The 22,197-nt window shown below is 36.3% G+C and overlaps 2 protein-coding genes across 4 annotated transcripts in view; one reads left to right on the forward strand and one right to left on the reverse strand.

Moving 5' to 3' along the window:
* Window positions 1-22,197, reverse strand: part of LOC118186365 (uncharacterized) — a 205,373-nt gene that overhangs the window by 35,852 nt on the left and 147,324 nt on the right. For 2 of the 3 annotated variants that reach the window (XM_035356443.2, XM_035356445.2), the window contains 3 exons: window positions 18,540-18,663; window positions 15,112-15,280; window positions 1,563-1,672 (listed from right to left, as the gene is read on the reverse strand). In XM_035356443.2, the coding sequence (XP_035212334.1) occupies window positions 1,563-1,672; window positions 15,112-15,280; window positions 18,540-18,663 (403 nt within the window). The remainder of the gene's footprint in view (window positions 1-1,562; window positions 1,673-15,111; window positions 15,281-18,539; window positions 18,664-22,197) is intronic. The other variant, XM_035356444.2, reaches the window with a different exon arrangement.
* LOC118185644 (uncharacterized) overlaps window positions 1-22,197 on the forward strand; it is a 390,931-nt gene that overhangs the window by 17,951 nt on the left and 350,783 nt on the right. The window lies entirely within an intron of this gene.

Raw genomic sequence — 22,197 nt, forward strand, 5'->3', positions numbered from 1 at the left:
TCCCGAATATGCTTTACGAGGCTCATGTCTGCCGAGCTATGTGGTCAGATCATGTGTTGGAAATGTCCAGAATGCTGGCTAGAAATAGTCGTGAACAATCTGAGTCTTATGACACAATGAATTTTCATCCTCGAGCATCTCACCATTATTGGGAATCGTGAAGTCCCTAAAGGGCTCCAGATGAGTAATCATCTGGAGCTTTAATTTGATGGACTTTTAATATGATATGATAGTGATTTCCTATCAAGAACTGGTTCAGTTTGACTAGAGAACATAATGCATGCCAGATAGATATGTTCTATAACAATAAATCTGCAAATAACTTGTTGCCAAGATGAATTCATAGCCTCATGGGGTTTGTGCTTAATTCGAACCCGACTATCAGCTGGTACCAATTGCAAACATGAATTGTCGGACCAGATCTGCTTTCTTTTAATACTCTAGTGTCCGACGCAAGCTCGCAAGCCCAGATGAGGCTTCGAAGCCGACGCTGAGCTTAGAAGAAATTAAGCAATCAGTTTAATGGTTTGCTGGCATATTTTATCAACACCAAATTCCGCTGCACTATCCTCACTGACACAAATCTAGCGTGTACCATAAGGGACGGTATGGCGGTGACGTTATGCAATATAGTTTGCTTATTAGCATAAAGCTTCTGCTGAAAAATCGCTGGTTTAGATTATTCAAGAGGTATGGCTTTCAAAGCGCTGTCCCGTTTGGAAGATAACGCGGTAAAGCGGTTTACATCATGGAGTGAGAAATTTTAAAAACCTCAAGAACTTTCAAAATGTTATGGCCCCATTTGTCGAGTTCCGAATACTGGATATTCAAACTGGGTTTAAAACATTTGCCAAGATGTTTAGGAGTCCAGTAGATAACACTAACAACCAATATGATTGTTTACAGCTTTTACCTGTAAACTTACTGCCATGAATTTTGGCACACCAAATGTAAGAGTTGGAAGGATATATTTCAATAGAATTTTAAGAATAGTAACGCGGCGTCGGGCTATACGCAACACAGTCAGAGTTTCGGGAAATTGTTTAAAGTTCTTCGTGCAATTATTCCTTAAAATTCATTGAATCATCCAGAAATGGATTTATTATATATATCGGCTATAGCATTGTAAGCCGTATTGCTTTTTTTGTTGTCGAGTCCATATTTCATGGAAGATTAGTTGCAATCAAGGAGGTTGGACTTCTACTTCCACCCCACATTTGAGAGAGTGCACCCTAGGGTAGTGCTCTAGGGGCTCACACCCCTCTCCCCTACCATGAAACCACACGAGAGGACTTTCGGCTCGTCATATATTTAGAGTGCCTCCCATGCTGCAAAGACGCTATACATTTACAAACATCCATGCTTTCTCCAGGATTCAAACTCGGCCCTTCGGTACCGCAAGTAGGCTTCCATAACCACTGTACCGTCTGAGCGGCGTAAGACATATTATATTTGTAAAACAAAGCAATTTAATAAATTTATCCAAACATATATTAGTTAGTTAAGTTTATTTAATAACTTTAATCATTAAATTTGGTTTAAAAAATAGTAAACAATCAAACCTCTGTTTGACTTAATTTAGCTCGGTCCACTTTTCCGGCATCTGCACACATGCTGAGGGTAACTTCAGCTGCAGCTGCAGATTGTCGTCTTTCTTTTTCTTTTTCTTTGCCTAATATGAAGAAAAAGGAAATCGATTTGACAGCACCGTAGAGTATAGAAACAATTGAAGAGTAGAACATCGTCCAAGATTTATTTTAAATCACCAACCGTGGTTATAACATAGCGTTTATTCTTTATAGTATCTTGATGATGCAGCAATGTCTTGAACATCTAAGTTTGATTAAGCGCATCAGAAATGTCCTCTAGGATTCATAACATTATATTCAATTTGCTTTCTTGCTACATTTGTTCTGCTTAGTCATAAACACAACTAAAAGATTGCAATGATTCTTTCGCTTAAGATATCCAGTGAAAATTAAATTAATATACCAAAGTTAAATGCATGCATGTTACGCAAAATATAACGTCCATATGAGCTGCTTTCAAGATGTGGATAATAATATTTCTGAATAACAATATTTATTCAAATATTTGAAGCAAATTTTTGTAACAAAATTCTCTGGTTTTCGAAGCAAAAACAGATTACATATAGTACTTCACTGCGTGTACTCGCGATTAAAGTGTTTTGATCTTTAGTTATTATTTTATGGCACTGCACATCTATTTCATTCATTGAATGAATTGAAAACATAAACATTTCCAAATTTCAAAAGTAAACATAAACATTTCCAATTTCAAAAGTACAAAATTATTCATTTGCCGATTCTTTAAATATTACTCAGATAAAACTGAAGATTAATTCATGAAAACCTGTGAAAAATATTTGTGCAGATACACTAGTGTGCGAAATTTAAGCAACTTCTCTGATTTTGGCGTAATTTCGCAAATATTCAATTGGGGTACATGAAATTCACAATACAGCCACAATGTAGTACTTGAAGGATGAGAAAATTACAGTAGTAAAAACCTAAATAGGGTGCATAGAGTATGGAACAAATAGAGAAAGGTTTTATTGATAGAAGGGCGTTGGTATAAAAAACTGTTTGGCTAAGAGGGAGAATAACAAGTCAAAGAACCTTAGTAAGGAATATGACTTCCCCTAACCGCAATAGTTGCGTTGCACCCTCAGTCGATGCTTTGAACCAGATTTCTAACAGTTATTGGGTAAGAGGTTTCCATTTTTCAATAAGTATCTGTGTAAGTTGTCTGGTGTTTTCCGGAGGGTAAGATCGTGCCGCCAGGTGTCTTACTAAAGTATCCAATAGATGTTTAACGAGATTTAAATCGGGGAAGCACGCCAGCCAATTTATTGTGTGGATAGTTTTCACTTTTCAGTAACTCCTTGACAGCATGAGTTCTGTGTAATCGTGCATTATCATCCTTAAAAAAAAAGCTGGGATCAATGGCACCACTTAGAACAGGCATGCGGGAGGATAACTTCATCACGGTAATAGTCTTCGGTAAATGAACCTCTGTCAAAAATGTGAAGCTTCTTTTGTCCGCTCATTATATTTTCTCCCCATACAAGCACACCAGAAACACCCCGATGGTCTCTGCCTGATGTTATCCTACCTCTCTCCATATCAACTGGGGGCTAGAATCAGTTATCAGACTGAAACGACTCTCATTGGTAAAGAGGACGCGACTTCATTGATGAGGTATCCAGTCTTTGTGTTCTTTACACGACTGTAAACGATGTCGCTAATGGGCTGCTGTCAATGGTATGAAGCATTCAGAACGACTGTCAAATCGTAACGCAAACCATTTCTATGAAGTCGTCTGGCCACAGTAACCTGGGACATCTGTTGTCCGATTGCCGAACACAACTGCAGATCAGTATTGCCCTCTCTCTGGTTTCGAACTCTTTTCGCCTTCAAGACGATATATCGGTCATCGTCACCGAAACTTGCCGTTTACCTTGCCGATCAACACCAACCTTTCTTACAGCTATACCTGTCGTTTGGAATACTTTTCAAGTTCGTGAAACGACAGTTTGTTTTCTGTTTTAAACTTTTGGACAGCAGACGTTAATCTTTGCCCTTCCTTAAACTTGCCAATCGTTGTAACGCGTCTAGGGTCATCCTGATGTTTTCTTGTAGCAAGTTCAAGTTTAGTCTCAAGTTAAACCGCAGAAGAATGTCTGGAAATGAGTCTTCCTTTCTTGCTTTAAGTTGCTTTACACTGCGTGTGCTGAAGTATCCTCTGACGTCATGGTGCAAATATTTGCACCTTTTTAATGAGTTGGCTTTTCATTGTACTGATCTCAAAAACCTTTTTCAGCAGTTTCATTGCTGAATGTCGAAAAATGAATTTGTTGCTTAAGGTTTTCACACTAGTGTATATATTAATGTGCTTTGCTTGAAATAAGTGAATTTTCAGTTTCTCAGATGATAAAAGTTTTGTCTAGACCTATGTTATGGAACCCATGTTATTGGAAGTGAGTATTTCAAACAGAGTTATCTTGATTAATTTCCCAATTAAAGACTTCAGTTTTTATTAATGATCCTCCATCTCATTGCATTTTTATGGCTTTAGAGTTTTCTGCTGGATTACGTTATGCTTTTAAATTGAAGCAGAACGTATCCCACTTGATAAAGCTAGTAATTTTAAATATTAAAGATAAAAAAAAAAATGTCTGTGACAGACGTACATTTTAGTTTCTGTAGTTTTTCTTTGTTGCGAAGCACTTAAACTTCTTATCTGGACCAGAAATATAATCTGTAAGAGGATCTGAAAGTCTTGTTATCCCAAACCCATTCTTTTCACACATATCTAGTTCTTATCTTAACTGGCTAAAAAAGTTACAAGAAAAAGAATGGACTGAAATGTTTTTGAACAGACGGAAAGAATAGTCGAATCTTAAAAGATATCTTCAGATAGCAGTTCTAATGCAAATTAGCAACAATAAATTCAAAATAATATCTATTCACAATCAAAATAACATCTTGGTCACAGTGACAGCCGGTGTGTTGGTCGGAAGGAGACCAGGGGAAGTCTGCAACCAAACTGTCTGCGGCCTAGACACGTTGGACTTACAACTGGAGTCATGGTCTCGGGAGCAATTTACTATGACAGTAGGAGTACTCTCATGGTTATCCCAAAAACACTGACTGCAAATTTGTGCGTCAATTCAATCTGTAGTGCTGCCATTCATGAAAAACAAGGGGGAGTTTTCTAACAGGATAGCGCTTGCCCCTATACCGCTGTTGTAACGCAACGTGCTGTACAGAGTTTCGACATGTTACCTTGTCCTGCGAGTTCACCAGATCTGTCTCCAGTTGAGCACGTAATGGGATATCACTGGCAACTCCAGCATCATCCACAACCAGCACTGACCGTCTCAGTATTGACAGAACAAGTACAACAAGCATGGAACTCCATACCACAAAGTAACATTCGGCACCTCTATGATACAATGCTTGCACGTTTGCAGGCTTGCATTCAAATTCTGGAGGTTACACCGGCTATTAATGTAACAGCATTTCAAATGTGAAATGCAAGTTCTTGATTTTGAAAATTTAATCAATTAAACATGTTAACTAGACAAATGTATTATCCAAATTTCATTACTCTACAATAGTTTTTCCTTAGTGTTGGGATTTTTTTTTTCGTCAGTGTACATACAGACTCATTATCTTGTTTGGAAGCACTAGCAGATTCTGATAACACTAAAATTTTGGTCTCGTAAAGATCTTGTAAAAGTTGAGAAAATACATGAAATGAAAATGAACTGGGTGAAAGCCCACATTGCTGTTATAGGCAATGAGAGGGCCGACATGCTGGCCAAAGAGGCTGCTATGGGTAATGCTTGGGATGCTTTCGATATTCAGGCATCGAAAAGAATTGTTATTGGCAAAATCAAGGAAATTTATTATGATTGTTGGAAAGAGAAATTGGAACATTTCAGAAAAAAGGATTTTTTTTTTTTTTTTTTTTTTTTTTTTTTTTTTTTTTGAAATTTGAAGCTTCTAAAAATATGAGAATTATATGTGATTTTGATTACGATCAAATAGTTACTGGACACGGGCGCTTCCCGGCGTAGCCGAAAAGATTTAATTTGAAAAATAACAGTCTTTGTAATTTTTGTAGTGCTGAAGGCAAGAAATTTCAATCAAGACTGTATATTATTGCGACAAGCTAGGGAAAAACATGGTAACATAAAGGAATTCTATTGCCTCAGGAAAGAGTTTAGATTTGAAAAGGATTTGATAAACATTATAAATGGCAATAGCATAATACTGGGAATTTTGGTTTGATGATTTGAACTGCATTTTTTGTTTTAATCTGTGTTGGGTGTGCTGCGTTAACCACGAGACCGATTATTATCGGTTACGAGGGTTGCAGCACACTCGTATATTGCATGATATTATCTCACAAATGTCAATGCGTCTTGCCGTTTTGAAACATCCACATGCCTTATGTCACAAACGTGTGTGTGTATGTGATTATGGCAAAGCCTCGAGAGCTATCTGTCTAAGGGAAGGGATACCTTCGTGGAGGACTTTCTAAGGGACACTGACTCGTATACACATTACACATGGGGAAAACCACGGAAACGCCCATGCAGCCAGCCCGTTCGCGGGATTCGAATCTGGGACCGAACTACCAGTGTTCAGCGACTTACCGCTCGATGTCACAAACGACTGATAACGTTTGTCAATGACTATTTTTTCTTCTCCAAAAGTCCTAGTTAGAAATGATTTTTGGAGTGAGTTTCCTAAAAATGTCTTTCGTCTACATTGAAACAGGATTTTTCACTTTTTCAATGCTTTATTTTCTTTATTTATAGATAACTAATAAGTAAATATGTACAAACGTACATTTTACTAGCAGTTATTTACATTCACTAAATCACCTGCTCCCCTAATTTTGCTGATCACTGCATATTCACTCAAAATTACTGGCATAGTATTTCTGCATATTCGTTTCGTTTCGTTTCAGATGTCCTGAAGTAATCGAGTTGCCTGCCAGGAGATTCGGATTTCTGATCATACACCCTGTTGAGCATTTAATGAGCAGCATATATTGCGAACAACCAACTTAAAGACTTGAAAAGTTTTAAGGGGGCGTTTACAGGAATGACAATAACATTTGTGCACAACGTGGTGCCACAACACACGATTTTAAGATTTATTATCATATGTAATGCGCACTAACCATATGAATGTTACACGTTTATTCGTATTAATAGTAATTAAAACCCAAGCTTTAAATTTTTCAAATTTCTGAGTGAATTTTCGATATACATTTCAGTAAAGCGATGGTTATTATTTAATATGTGACATACTGTTCTTTGAATAGCATTCTCATGAAGCTTAGGTTAACTTTTTATGCCGAAGTATGCGAAAGCCTTGGAAAATTTTCTTTTGTAGACGATTTCCTAAAGGAAGTATGCTGCACGTACGTTGCACACCGTCAAATTTGCAAACACATCTATTAGTCAATCTGTTCCACTCGTAACTGAATCATGATGGGTTGAACTTTATGGCAAAAAACTAGGGAATAGATTATTCTGCGCCGAACTAATTATAAGAAGTGAAACCTGCAGTAGCTAAGATTTAAAAAGTCTGTAGAATCTGGGAGGAACTAGGTAAGAGTTACGAGTATTAATTTTTTTAAAATTTATTTACTGTGTAGAGTTCCTCACTTTGTAATTCTAAGTTAATGTTGGAAGTGAAGAATCTTAAGAACTGATAAGCGAATAATCGCTTAAGTTCGGTGACAAGAAACAACAAGATAGAAGGGTAACTAACCCTTTATTATTCCAATAAGATTTAACAAAACTCCGCCTGGGTAAGAGTTACGAGTATTAATTTTTTTAAAACTTTATTTACTGTGTAGAGTTCCTCACTTTGTAATTCTAAGTTAATGTTGGAAGTGAAGAATCTTAAGCACTAATAAGCGAATAATCGCTTAAGTTCAGGCGACAAGAAACAACAAGATAGAAGGGTAACTAATCCTTTATTATTCCAATAAGATTTAACAAAACTCCGTCTGGGAGTGTACAAACAAAGCCGTCACTCGGGCTTGAACTTAAGAGACTAAGAATTAAACTAAAACTAAGATTAACTAAAAGAAATATAGCCGAAGCTATCAAGACTCAAATCGAGTTGGCCCCTTAACTTATTTGACTACGAAGCTTAGCAAGGGCCTGAGTATGGCCGAGCGTAATAACAGCTTTGAGAGAGAGAGAGAGAGAGAGAGAGTGGCCAAAAAGGCAGACGCGCGTAAATCAGAAACTCTGATTCTCTCTGACTCCGTAAGTAACTTCGTGGTTTAAATACCGCTCCTCCTCATTAAATATTCAGCAAGATTCCAAAACTACGTTCTGGCCGGAAGTAGTAAGTTGAAGTTAAGAATTTGACAGGAAAGGAACTTTAACTTAAAATTTAGCTGTTAATAAAATTAACATAATCCTTACAACTGGATTACTATATTTTATCTACTGAGCGGTTAAAATTTACTTTTACCTTTTATATAGACCTTATTACTTTTTATTTTTTTTTTAGAAGAAGAACTGGTCTTGGTGAAAGAGTGACTATCATTCAATATTCCTTAGGACAAATTTACATTGGCAAGTTAAAAAGTTTGATGTTGCTTTAAGACAGTTGCCTCTGTACTGCTAAGAAAAATTGTTTTACCCAACTTCTATTGCCAACTGATTGCAATATCATTCAATCGCATTTATTTGTCTTCTAATAAGTAAGCACAATGTCTCACTGAAAAATTAGAAAGAAAAGGCATCACTCATCATTAAATTCTTACGGTGCAAAATATTGCTTCAAGCGGAAAGTTTTCGCAGAAAAACTTTGGAGACTTAAAAACGTATGAAGACTGTAGAACTAAATTTGAAGTAACTAAGCTTTTTTTTTTAATCTGAAAAATGATGTAGTTTCAGAGGAAAAAAGTGAAGCTGTGTATTGAGAAGACTAGAAATGAATTTTGGGTGTATCTGAAGCGTTGATGATTTTAATTAATGGCGTTTAATAATTAAGATTCTACTAAAACTACGCACTCAAATTTTTAAGAAACAACCTACATCATGTTTTTCATAATTCACTGGAATTTCAGAAAAATTGAAACAGCTTTAACTGAATGATTGGTTTGATGCGATGGAAAGCAAATACTCCTTACCTTATTAATGTTTAATAGCTGTTAAAAATTACATTACTTAATCATTTGAGGATTACTTCGCAGCTGTTTACATCTTTGTTGTGTTTGGCCAGTAATCGTTCCATGCAATTAAATCTGCACGATTTTAAAGCCAAAATACTCACTTTTATCACAACTACAGCTTAGGCTAATGAACTTAAATTATAGATGATTGGCACTCTTGCTAACACAGTAAACAGTTGTATAAAATTATTATGATTATAATAACGCATCCCGGTTAAATTTAACATCAAACAAATGCTTACCGGGATGCTATCGAACTCTATATTCTATGTAAATACAATGATTTTAAAATCAATTTACCCTATAGAAGTGTAAATCTTCTAAGAATTATTGCTAACAAATATTTTCAGCAGGCAGAACACAAGCAGCTCTCTCACACATGCTAAGAACAAGGTTAACCTGCAAAGTCAAATAATTCTTATTTGCAGGTCTTGAGAGTTTTTTAGTCTTTCGTTTCCATACTTTTGAAGTGAGCGAGTAAAATAACGAAAGTGAAATAAAACGAAAAGCAAAAGGTTAGCTATTAGCAAAATATTAATACCTCGCAGTGCTAACTGATCCTAAAGGAGACCAGTTGTTTTATTATAAAATAGGCTCATATCATACGTATCTTAGAGTAAAAAATCTGTTTGCGTCAGCTCCTCTCGCTGAGAATTTTACAGATATAGATTTGTTTTCGTTATTTATTATTTCTGCGAAAGGGTCTGATACTTATAGGAAGTAAAATGCGATTTAGTTGCTTTGATGCTGGAATCAAATAACTGCTACCCATTCTATGCAAGAAGTATAAGCAAGACTTATCTGATTCGGGGCATAGTTGCTTCTATGCCCCGAATCAGATAAGTCTTGCTGACCATCCGAAATGCAACACCATGAAGAACAAAAGTATCAAAGCCATATTTACTACACAAATAACATGATGTGAATTAGTTAAAATTACAGCGCATTTGACTTGTGTAACACTACGAATTCAGTATTTCATATGACTGTCATGGCTAAAAATAACTACGGCGCCACTCCACATCGAAATAAAGATGCTTTAGAAGTGTACATAAGGGTGAGCCAATCCCTGCTGTTTCCATACATTGCCAAAATTCATCTGGCATAACAGCGAAGATGCGTATTGGGGCACTCGTTTGATAATCATTAACTAGACGTATTCGATGGTGATATATCAGGACAATGGGTGGACCAGGAAAGGATTGCCACATGGTGGGCAATTAAGAATTATTGCACATTGCGTGTCACTTGCGGTTGCGCATTTTCTTAGTGAAATTTGGCTGCAGGCAAGCCTGGAATTTGAGGAAGGTCAACAGACTCGAAAGCTTCAGCGATGTTAATAATATATCGGACGGGTGTGGGAGTAAAACCTAATGCAACTTGAAATATAGCTACAGGTATATAATGCAAGGTATGACGATACAAAATGCAAGGCTTACGATGTCTGTCATTTTGTGGTCCAGACCGGATAATTGAATCATAATGTAGTAAATGATAGCTAGACTCGTCAGAAAAGGCGGCGTGGTGTAACTGGTGCATCAATGTGCATCTTTAAATTTCGCGTTGCAATCGTGTATTTGTGTGCCGTATCGTCGAAGGAAGATGAAGCCATAATTAGTTTACTGATAATCCGGGGCACAGACATTAGCGCATCATATATGCAAATACTCAGCACTAATTTCTGTTCCATGGTACTTAATATTGATTTACAAACACAACCAGCGTCCTGACCTAGGTTACATGATGTTGCTGTACCATCTCTAACAGCAATAAGAATAAGATATCTTTCATCTAGGACATTTGTAAAGAGAACCGTTGAGACCCCGCATGTCGCTCCGCGTGATCCTCTTGAATCTACCGACTGCAGATTCCCATAATAGTCACTGGATCTCAACTAACGTGAGCAGAAATTGTGTGCTTCGATAATGCTTACTTTTCACTAGCCTGCTCTGAGATGCTGCTGCGGGACATAACGCAAACTCTAACAGAAATACGAAAAAGTAAAGTACTGTTTCTGAATGAAAATTCGGCATTTCCTTTTGCCCTATATACTGTTTGGAGGTGGCTAAACTGGTGGACATGATTTGCACATGCGCTGCAATGCTAATAATTTGCATGTCCTATCCAGGTCTACGCGTGGTGCTAATCTCAAGCCAATTATTTGCTTCCTTCAAGGTATTTCATTTTGGATAGCCAGCAATGTATTTCTTTCCTCTTTAAAGATGTAAAAGGTTACAATATATCATCAGTACCAGTGCCCTTTGTAAAGCCTTTTGGTTTCGATTTTAGAGATAAATTGTGAAGAATAATGTCTATGACACAATTCAGTTCGAGTATTCCTAATTTTATAGTAGAGAAAACATCAAGAAGGACCAGGGAACTAAATACACTTGTGCGCAAAATTAAGAGAATTTGCAAATTATGTCTAATTTTACGAAAGTTATTAATATGCCGCTGAAGAATTATGCAAATATTCAGAGCTAAATATGTAAATGCACATGCGGTCTAGGATTATGGAGTGATGTAAATGCAGGAGGTGTTTTTGGCGATTTGTGTACTCGTACTCCTTCACCGTATTGAATAAATTTTATAACTTATCAGGTAAAATGAGTAGTCACGAACGTATGGATGACGGAATGAATTGGACAATCGTCCGTAGATTGGAGGCAGGCCAGTCGCAAGTGCAGGTGGGTATATCACTGTATAAGGTATTTCTTCCGCCTTCTTAGCATGCCTTCGTTGTGTAATGGCCAGCACACTCGGCGCGTATTCGAGAGGTCTGTAGTTCGAGTCCCCGAGTAGGCACTGCACATTTTTCATGACTCTTGCTTCGAAAATATCTTGATGTCTCTACAGTGGCGCCCGAACTAAAAAAGGTGAAGGGATGAAGATTCTCCACCACCAGGATTTGGCGATTGGGTCACCTAATCTCCAGTCGCCCTTTAAAAGCGGAAGTATATAAGTTATTTTACTCGCCTTTTTAGCATTGTCTTCGTGGTATGGCCAGTATACTCAGCGCGTATTCGAGAGGTCCGAGATTCGAGTCCCTCATTTTTCATGTCTTCTGCTTCTAATGAATCCACAACTGTAACACCTAGTGTCATCTGAAATTTGTGTAAACACTTTTAAGACATTGATCCATAATAAGAACATCTGGACAAGGTCGACTAAGATCCACAATGATGAATGAGAATCGTTAATTAGCACTTTCAGCGCGGGAGACAAAGAACTGCTACAGCTTTACAGCTATCGCTTCAGCTGTACGCTGCCACCGGAACTAGAGTTTCACGTTCTACAGTTACCCGAAGGTTTTATAAGATAGGGCTGCATGCCGAAAGACACGCTATTTGCGTCCCGCCCACTGCAGCATATAAGAAAGCGCTTTTAGCATGATGCAGACAACATGCGCCTTGGACCAGATTTCAGTGGTTTACGGATGAGTGGAAATTCTTCCTAGAGTAGGATTCTCAGCACGATACTAACCCTTCCTTACTTGGGAAAAGGATCATTACGGTGGTGGCAGGCCCACCAGCGGCCGAGCGGTAAAGTCGCTGAACACTGGTAGTTCGGTCCGAGGTTCGAATCCCGCGAACGGGCTGGCTGCATGGGTGTTTTCGTGGTTTTCCCCATGTGTAACGTGTATACGAGCCAGTTTCCCTTAGAAAGTCCTCCACGAAAGGCATCCCTCCCCTTAGGCAGATAGCCCTAGTGTGCTTTGCCGTAATTAAAATACACACACACATACACATTACGGTGGTGGAGGTGTGATGGTTTGGACAGGCATTATGTTGGATGGCCGCACACCCCATCATGTATTACACAAAGGCTACGTGACTGCTATGACGTAGGAGATCTCACAGACTTTTAGGGGCGCAGTTGGTCCTGAGTTTCTGGTAATGGATGACAATGCTCGTTTCACATGCGGCTGAGTTGCTCGACGATTACCTGAAAAGGGAGGATATTGCCGCATGGATTTGCCAGTCAGATCTGCTGAACTTAACCATGTAAAACTTATCTAGGATTTTCTTGGGAAAGGCAATTTCAACTTACAGTGCTAAACCGAGAATCATGCCGGAGTTGAAAACTGCCTTTCTCCAAGACTGGGATCGAGTGCTATATGGACTTGTTGTGGCTTGAATTTATACAGAAAATTTAAAATACTGATTAATATCGTTTTATTTGTTTTTTGTTTTTTTCAGAATGGCAACAAAAATTGAATAATCTTTTTGTTGCCATTCTGAAAACAACAAAAAACAAATAAAACGATATTAATCAGTATTTAAAGTTTCTGTGTAAGTTCAAGCTACAACAGTCTGTTCAGTTGCCTCCTGTCTAGTAGGCCGTCACACTGTGGAAGCTGTCTGGATGCAAGAGCGGATCGTACTCCATATTAGTTTCATTTTCAGTTCGATATCGCAACCTGCTTTCATTAAAATCTGTCCATTGGTTTTTCAGAAATTCAACATAATATGCAAATTCCCTTAATTTTGCATACAAGTGTATTTTTGCAGTTCACGCAGATAATGAATATTTTAACAAATTTTATATCACTAACACAAGAAAAAAATATTAGTAAAGTAGATTTGAACAAGTCAGAAACGTTAACACGAATGAACGGCGATATTTTATTGGTTGAAGATCTAATTTGATTTTTATGGGAATACATTTCATTGCTATACAACTATGTAATTACCATGCTGGTGTTAGTATTTTGTCAGATAATAATCTAACACTTACAGGAGCACCATAATTATAACGAAGATTTTTATTGAAAGTTAATTTGAATTTAATAACATAAGTCATGAGACAGAATCTTTGATCATTAGACCAAGTTTTGTCAAAGATTAATTCATTAGAAAGCATTTCTTGCACTAGCGCACAGAGCTTGAATGTTTTGTGATAGTTTCTCTAATAATTGTCTGCACCAGAAATGCAACAAATAAGGTTCTACGAAAACTTCTACTCAGCTTAGTGCCAGTAAAGCAGCTTATGTAACTAATTTTTAAACTGAATATGTTAATGTGAAGTCCTAAGATTTATGCAAATAAAAAGTTAACGCTTTTCTTCACTTTACATATTTTTCAAATGATATGTTCTTTTTCCGAGTAGTATGTTAAATTTCTCCTGAAGTAAAGTTGAAAAATAGGAATACCGAAATTGACAACAACTTCAAAACAATAATATATAAAACACACATACGCTTCGTTCCACCACAATGAGATGTATAGAAACAAACACGACACCAAATAATAATTATTTTACATCAACACTGCCAAGTCATACAGTCAAAATTTACACTTACATACAATCAAAATTTCACTAATATTATATTTAAATCAATCAATTTAAGGAATTCATGTGTTACAAGATATTTATTACAGCAAACCCTTATTTAACAAGCATCACATCGTGCTATAAAAAATAAAACAATCCATTGTACAGATAAGATGCATCAACTAAAGGAATGCAGACAGGCTGTGTAGTTTCTTATAAGAGTTGTAGAGGTACAATTACTTGCATTTATGCGTCAGTATCATTTGTATCTTATCATACGAATTACGAATATGAAGTTAAGTTTATGAAAAATACAAGGAGAATAAAATAAATATTTTTAAATGTTTTGTTGGTTTATGCAAAATTAACGAATGATCAGTAAAACTGCATTCTTTGATTATTCAAGTTCAAGTGATTTATATTCGAATTTGTTCTGAAATTCGGTCTTTTCATTCTTCAGCATAACACAATTTTCCTTTGTGCACAATAATTTTTTTTATGTATGAAAATGTTCCTTTATGCATCATTAAATTTTCCTAATAAATCAGTCTTTATTTATGCAATTGGTTTTCTTTTTACTATAGTATAGGTCAAAGGTTTGACAAGAGACTTCTGTGTGATTTATCATTTAATACTTTAATAATATGGAAAACGTTTGAAACCAGAGCTGCTTTTAGAAGAAACAAATGGTTTAAAAGGAGTGCAATATTTTGCTAATTAATATATGTTATTCTTGGCTTTTTAGACCAACTATTACTTTATCTAAGTTGAATTTTGTGTCATTCTAAAATTAGACGAATTTTGTACCACATTAAGCTATTTGAAACGAGCGTCTCTTCTATTTGAGTTTCCTGTGTTATTGTCAGTGTTGATCTTAATTCTTTGTTGATATATGTGTTGTAGAGTAGATTCAGAGTAAAATAACACTTGATACATGCATTAGTCAGTGGAGAGATCGAATGTTAGCATCACACATACAGATAGAAAAAGTGATTTTAAAGGCTTAGATATTATAGCATAAGTCATAAATTAAAATAAAAAGGAGAACTGAAAAGTGAGAGAGCAAGATGACCATACCAGACTACACCGAACACTTACAATCGAACTCACTCTGCCAACGTTTGAGACCAGCTTCAACACCCAGAGGACTTTTGGAACGACTCCCCATGCCCCATCCGGCCCAATTACCAAGGCGAGAGAAATAGCGGATGACGGCAGGGCTGGAGGTTGGATTCTTGGGCCTCACAGAGTCATGTGGATCAGGGACCTAAAAAAACAATTCCTGAGCCAACCTCTTACTTAACTTATTTTCATATTTCATATGTTCTTAAAAGTATTCGTAGCTAGAGCATCTTCAGAATCTTTCAAGAAACGTCTAAGCACTAAGGAATACGAATTATTCTAAGGAGTGGGAAACGAATGTTCTCTGAAATCAGAACTCAGCATTATTTGTTTCTCCCAGTCATTTGAAAAAGTCCGACTTTTATGTAGTTTAAAATTTAAAAAAATGATTTAATTTAAAGTTACTCTTACAGAATAACTAACAATAAAGCAAACAAGTTATGCAAATAACTAAAACGAAAATTCATCCAAAAAAAGTACATAAAATTCACTAGAGCACTAAAAAACCGTAGGAAAATTGAAATAACAGTATCTCCCTTTCTAATATTATATAGTTTGAAAATAATATCAAATGAATGTCTCGTAATTTTATTATCTAACATATAATTTATTAACTTATATACTTTTTAAAATAAATACTTAGTATATACAATTCCGCTGTTTATTAAAATCACTTCCGTTCCAAGTATATTTGATTGTTCAGCGACTGAGTTTAAAAAATGCCGATTTCACTGTTTCAAATTACGGATCAATTTTGGACTTATTTTAGTAAGATAGTAACTAACAATGAATCTAAAAATTAGTATCTAAATTATTTATTAAAAATTAATTCTAAAATTAAATTATTCGCGAAACTGGGAAATTAATTAATTTTTTTTTTTTTTACAAAAAATTTTTATAATTACCTACCTGATGAAATTGTAAACTTTTACGAAGAACTGCACTATCCGTACATGTTTCGCATTGTTCGTCAGTCTTTCAGTTGTACTTTAAAGTTCGGAAAACTGTTAGTAGCTTTTCTTATCTCCACCTTTCAAAGTTTAACAGTTCTTAGAGTTTGTAGTGCTTTTCTCAATACAGCTGAAGTTGGCATGTAGTCACTTTATTCAGTATCACTTTCACAATGAGCTTCAGTTTCTGCAGCTCTTTTAACGCTTTCTATAATACTTTAATCAGTGTTTTCACAGGCTGTCTCAATATTATTTTCAGTTGCAACGTACAGTAAAAACAAAACCTTCCTAAGTTTCCTCACTGATGTCCAAAATATTAGAAATAGTTTGCAGTTTGTCTTTGGCGTCTATATCAAATTCACATTTTCTAAAGCAATATCTGTGTTTTGGGAGACTTCTTCCTATGCGTATAATACTTACCTCTAGCAAAGACATCCACTTAGTTATCTCATTTGAAGTGCTTACATTTTCTCAAGGTTAAATTTTGTTTATCTTTTTTTGAACGACACCTTTTTCTGTAATTACATTTGAAAGTTTTTATAATACCTGGCTCCTAATGAATGAATGACAGAAGTCGTATTTGCGGGAAGAAGCGCTAATTTAATGTTTTCAGAAAGATATAGGAAGACGGTGAAACACAGTTATGTAACAGTAATGTTATTTTTTCGTTTTTCAGTTCTCTGTTCCATTTCTAAAGAAAACCAGCAAAAATACTGGTTGTCATCTACGAATTCTTGTTATTATGGTAAGTTAGACTCTTGACTGTTTTTAAACACCGGGGTTTTCTACTCTTTCCAATAATCACTGGCATCGTTTTAATTGTGGATTCCATATTTCACGCAAATAACACAGTAACTCGTTCTTTTAAGATCTTAAAATCAGCTGCTGTTTCACGTATAAACATTAATGTGTGCTCCGGTAATGCTCTGTAAAATAGACCAGTTTCATCTGTGTTATAAATTTCGTGTGGCTTGTATTCTTTTAAAAGCCCGGGTGAAATGTCTTTTGCCCATTTCACAGCCGAATGATGATCTGCCCCATGCGTCTTAACATGTAGCTTGTGATAAACAATGTTATTTCGCTCTTTCCATCTTGTGAACTATTCATCATTTGTCACAAAATTTTCTCCTAGCATTTTATCGAACTCTACCGTTTCGTGGTAAAAAGAGATCGAGAAAAGGGAACAATGTTTAGTCTCATAGCTTGAAACCTTAGTCTCGTAGCTCTTCGTAGCTGAAAAGCGGCTTCAACGTCTGTCGATTTTCTATTCCTTTTGGGCTTCCTTGAGACATTTGCATTTTTACTAGTTCTTCGTCAGTTTTATTTCTTAAGTAACCTGCACAGTAATGTTTCGGAAATCACCATTTTAAAAGCTGCTTCTCTTTTGCTGCATTTACGTATCATAATCTTTCAGCAATTTATCCTTATCTTTCAGGCTTAAAGCATTTAATTTAGGCACTTTCAACATGTTGCAAGTCACGCACACAGCAAATAAAAAAATTTTCTTTCAGTGATTTGTTCATATTCAAAATTCCCTTTTCTTGCTAGCAGGAAGACTGAACCTTTGCTTGTCAAGTCGATTTGTTACTTTATGGTTATTATAGGCGTAATCAATGGTTTCTTTTCAGCCTGCCACGACCACTCCTCGTTTCCTATCAAAGACTGATAATGCAGGGAAGTACTTCATGATATCTTCTTAGAACACCCTGCAAACTTAATGTGTGTATGCCTATCCATCCCCTATCAGCAGGTGTTCGAGAAAGGGAACCAGCATTCACTTAAGCACCACATATTCTTTAATCCTTAGAAACATTCATTTATAATCACAGGACTTGTTTCCAGTGCCTCTAGGGGACTGCTTTTGTTAATTATAAGATAAAGGTATTATGTCGCTCTCAGCTCTAATCCTGGCAAATAGATTTGTAAACAGTGTCTAGCAGGAACTGGGAAGTGTACCCAACACCTCAGGGGTTCTTGGTTCTTGATCTAACTACACTGGCTAAAATTTCCGCTAAATCCGTTTTATTGAAGCACTACATAGCTGAAAGGTAAGTGAATAAATTATAAATAGTTTTATTAGCCACAAACAGTTAATTCTGGGTCAGAATAATCAGACTTTCGCCAATTTGAGTTTTATAAGAGACACAGATGTGTTTAATAAATAGAGGGTTTTATACTGATTAGTATAAATTCGTTTTGGTTCCTGGAAATTTGAACGCAGTAAGCGGCTGAGTTTATTAACCAGTGAGTTTAATAAGCAGCGGGTGCTGTATATATATATATATCAGATACAATGACAAAATATACAATTAGCAGCGGGTACTGTATCTATACAAATAAGATACAATGACAAAGTATGAAAATCATCAGGGTTTTAAGAATATGTAAGATTTGAATTGGTAATGTAGAAATAATAACTTTACATTTAATTTTCACAGAGAAAATAGTTTTTACCTGTAAAAAGTTACTAGATTTCACAGAACCTCCTAGGCTGTCTTTCCTTTGCGATTCTGAAGCTTGTGCAACCAAACACGGCCCATATCCTGTTGTGAAACCATACAGCATTTCAAGGAAAACCCTGGGAAAGTTGAAAAAGCTAATTATGAGGAAAGATTTAATATTATGGACAGTTTATTTATTTTTCATTCTTTTACGAAATTACAAAATTTTTTGTTAGACTGCTTTAATGCACCGGGTGTATCATTTATAGTAGTATTTAATTACAGAGTTTGTAAGGAATTAAAGGCATTTCTTCTGACATGTCTTTTTCGTATAGTGGACAGCTCATTCGGTTTACAAAGGAACGTCTCAAATTCGATTCACCGTGAGTTCGTTTTAGACTTTTCATGACTCCCGGATAAGCTTATGACTTATATACAGGCATCCGAATTAAACTATTGTTGCGTGCATAGGGATTCGAAAGATTGAACGCACACAAGTTCGATGATAGGATGATAAAAAAGTTTATCAACCTATTTATATTTTGATAATTATTTATTTTTTGATAATTATTTATTTTTTGATAATTATTTATTTCTTTGATAATTATTTATTTTTTTGATAATTATGTGATATTTATTATTAACCTGCAATTATTTTGATAAAATTTATTTTATCAAAATAAACACTTCAGACATCTGAAACTTTCCAAAAAAATAGTCTTACAACTCCTCACAATATCACAGAGTGAAATCAGTAGTTACACTTCAAACTACTACGAACGTTAAAGAAAACGGAATGGAAAGTGCAATCAAAGAGCGAACCCATACTCGAAACTCACGTTGAGCTAACAGCTAACAACGACAATAACTGATAGCAGACGCTGTCACCGGCCTGGAGCAACTGGAATTCCACTTACACTGCTTCCTCTTCCGGAACTACAGAGAGTCACCATCGCCACAGCGAACGTAAAAGGACAAGCACTTAGCTAGTACAAGGGGATTGGAAAGTTCCTGCCGTGTGATCCAGGTTCTCAAACGTTATAAGGTATTTTCTCCCTTCTTACAGTATGCCTTCATGCTGTAAAGGTTAGCATATTCGGCGCGTATTCGTGAGATCCTTGGTTTGAGTCCCAGCCAGGGCATTGCTCATTTTTCACACCTCCTGCTTCAATTAAAAAAAACCTAATGTCTTTACAACATACTGCTGGGAGACATTCAAAAACGCTGTGCTAAAAGCGTTCCTAGTAGAAAAAGACAGCACCAGGCTGGAAACGGAGCTCGCTACTAAATATCACTCAAAGGTTGAAGAATTAACATGCTTTATTATGAGTTAAAATTCAAATATTCAATTTATTATACGGAAAGAGGCCAGATGTCGAGTTAATAGATGTTACTTTACCAAATCTGCTTCCCTCTATCCAGGATTACATGGAGGTCAGAAACCCAAACACGTTTGAAAGCCTATTTGAACTCGCTGTGAAATTTGAAAGCCTATTTGAACTCGCTGTGAAATCTGAAAACCGGCGAGCTTCTGAGAAACAACAACAACAAACTCTTATAACCGCTCCTGCTACTGAAACACGATAACCGCTCCTGCTACGATAAACAATAAAGTCTGAGTCATTTAAATGCATAAGTTGCATAATTGACTTCATGGCATTAAGAGTAGAATTGCATTTTGCCAAAATTTCCAGTGAAGGCAATGGCGATGGAAAAAGTGTTGTTCTTTCTTTTACTGTTATTGGACAAGACGTGATGTAATGGAGAGCTCCTGCAAGCTCTCCACTTGTCCCGCAGCCACATCTTGTGTTCTTTTTATGAAATCTTTGCATATATTGCGGAAATTTACCATGATTTGTCAAGACTTGGATTTAAAATGTGATCTGAATGTATGCGAGAGAGAGAGAAATTAATGGAAAAAAAGGCATAAGTCGAACGTCCTGTAGAGTCCTCATCCCATCTTTGCTGCCATGTTTTAAGCGATTCTTGCAGGATTTGATGTTTGGCCGAAATCTCTGAAAGTGGCACTTCAACATCTATCTGATCTTGTTGTGTTGCTCTTTTTGCTTCGGAATCTGCTCTTTCGTTCCCTGCGATTCCAATGTGAGCTTTAATCCAATTAAGCTCTAGAGAATGGGAATCTAAAAGAGTTTTTATGATTTCCTTTAAGCTAAGAATGCTTCTTTTCGTAATTTTATCACTATTTAAACTTTGAAGGGAACTACGACTATCTGTAAAAATACGAATAGGAATGTTGTCAGTTATTGTGGAACCTATCCAGATGAGTGCTTTTTTTAAAGCAAGAACCTCTGCTTGGAACACGGAAGCCGTATCATTTAATCTATAAATTTCTGAATGAACTTCGTGCCCATTGTTGTACATAACGAAAGCCGCACCTACATGTTTACCAATCTTAGATCCATCTGTAAAGATTTCGATATTTTTCTGTGTTGGAGTATTTTTATGCCAGGGAAGTATGTCGTGATGAGCATGGTGAGTGTGGAAGCGCGGGATTCTTTCTTCTAAGGTATTGTACCATATAACAAGATTGCTTATTTCCAAGTTTTCCTTATAATGAATTAGTCTAAAGAATTTTCTCTCCAGAGCTTCTGAGAAAGCGCGTACGGCGAGTTTTGGCCAAAGCCAATGTTGAGATATTTGTAATCGCATTCTTGTAGGTTAAAAAGAAGTATAGCTTTCTGTCATGTCCGATGCATTAGCTTTCTGTCAGGTCCGATGTATTCTGAAACTTAATCCCATTCTTTATGTTAATTTTGATTGGTTGTTTTATGTGTCTTGTTTTTGATTTGTTAAAACATGATATGTTGTAAAGTTATATATATATAAAACCTCTGTAAACATTTTCTCTCTCTGCGTATCTCTCTGTAATAAATGTTTGATTTTCGAACCACGGCATTTTCAATGTTCAACAGCCAATACTCGAGGTTTTCGTCCCGACAGAAACCACAGAATAGACAGAATCCTCATTACAAGTCTGGTGCGACCACAGAAGGCGGTAGCAAAAATACGGGTGACAGTAACGACAGCAAGAAAAATGGCGATCGCTAAAAAGGGAAAAAAGAGAAACAAAGGTATTTTAAACTGATTAGGGTATCCGAGGAGAGGTTCTGGTCGCTTTCACTGAAGTAAAATCATTCGGTAGTTTAGCTGCATATTGTTACTGTGCAAAAATTGGCTTTGCCTGAGATTCAAGTCTTATTGGCGCAGTGCAGTGCAAGAATTTCTCAGAAAACATTTCAGGAGGCACAGATTATTTAACTTTCGGGGCAGAAAGTAATTGCTACCCAAGGGAAGAAATACTAATGCCTTGGGAAAGAGGGCGTACATGTTCAAATTAAAAATGAGCATCAGAGAGTTACGTTTCTTGTCGTAAACCATTTATTAGCTTCAGTAGCTCAGGGGTTCGACTTTTTTGCGAGCGACAAGTGCGAACTTGACTTTTAAGAATTCTACTACTTTGCAGGTGCAAATGGACGCTGTGCATGAGGACGTAGGCTCAGCACCTGAACTATATTTGAACTATTTACCGGAAAAAGAGAAGAAAAAATTGAAGGCATAGAACCTGGAAAACACCCAAGAAGTACAAGCACAGAAACGACTGGCAACGTCCCCACCCCCAGCGAAACGCCAGAAGAGAGCAAACGTTGACA

The sequence above is a fragment of the Stegodyphus dumicola genome, chromosome X1 (genome assembly GCF_044657685.1).
Source record: "Stegodyphus dumicola isolate Sdum_Otavi_A_Nest chromosome X1, ASM4465768v1".
Taxonomy (NCBI): Eukaryota; Metazoa; Arthropoda; class Arachnida; order Araneae; family Eresidae; genus Stegodyphus; species Stegodyphus dumicola.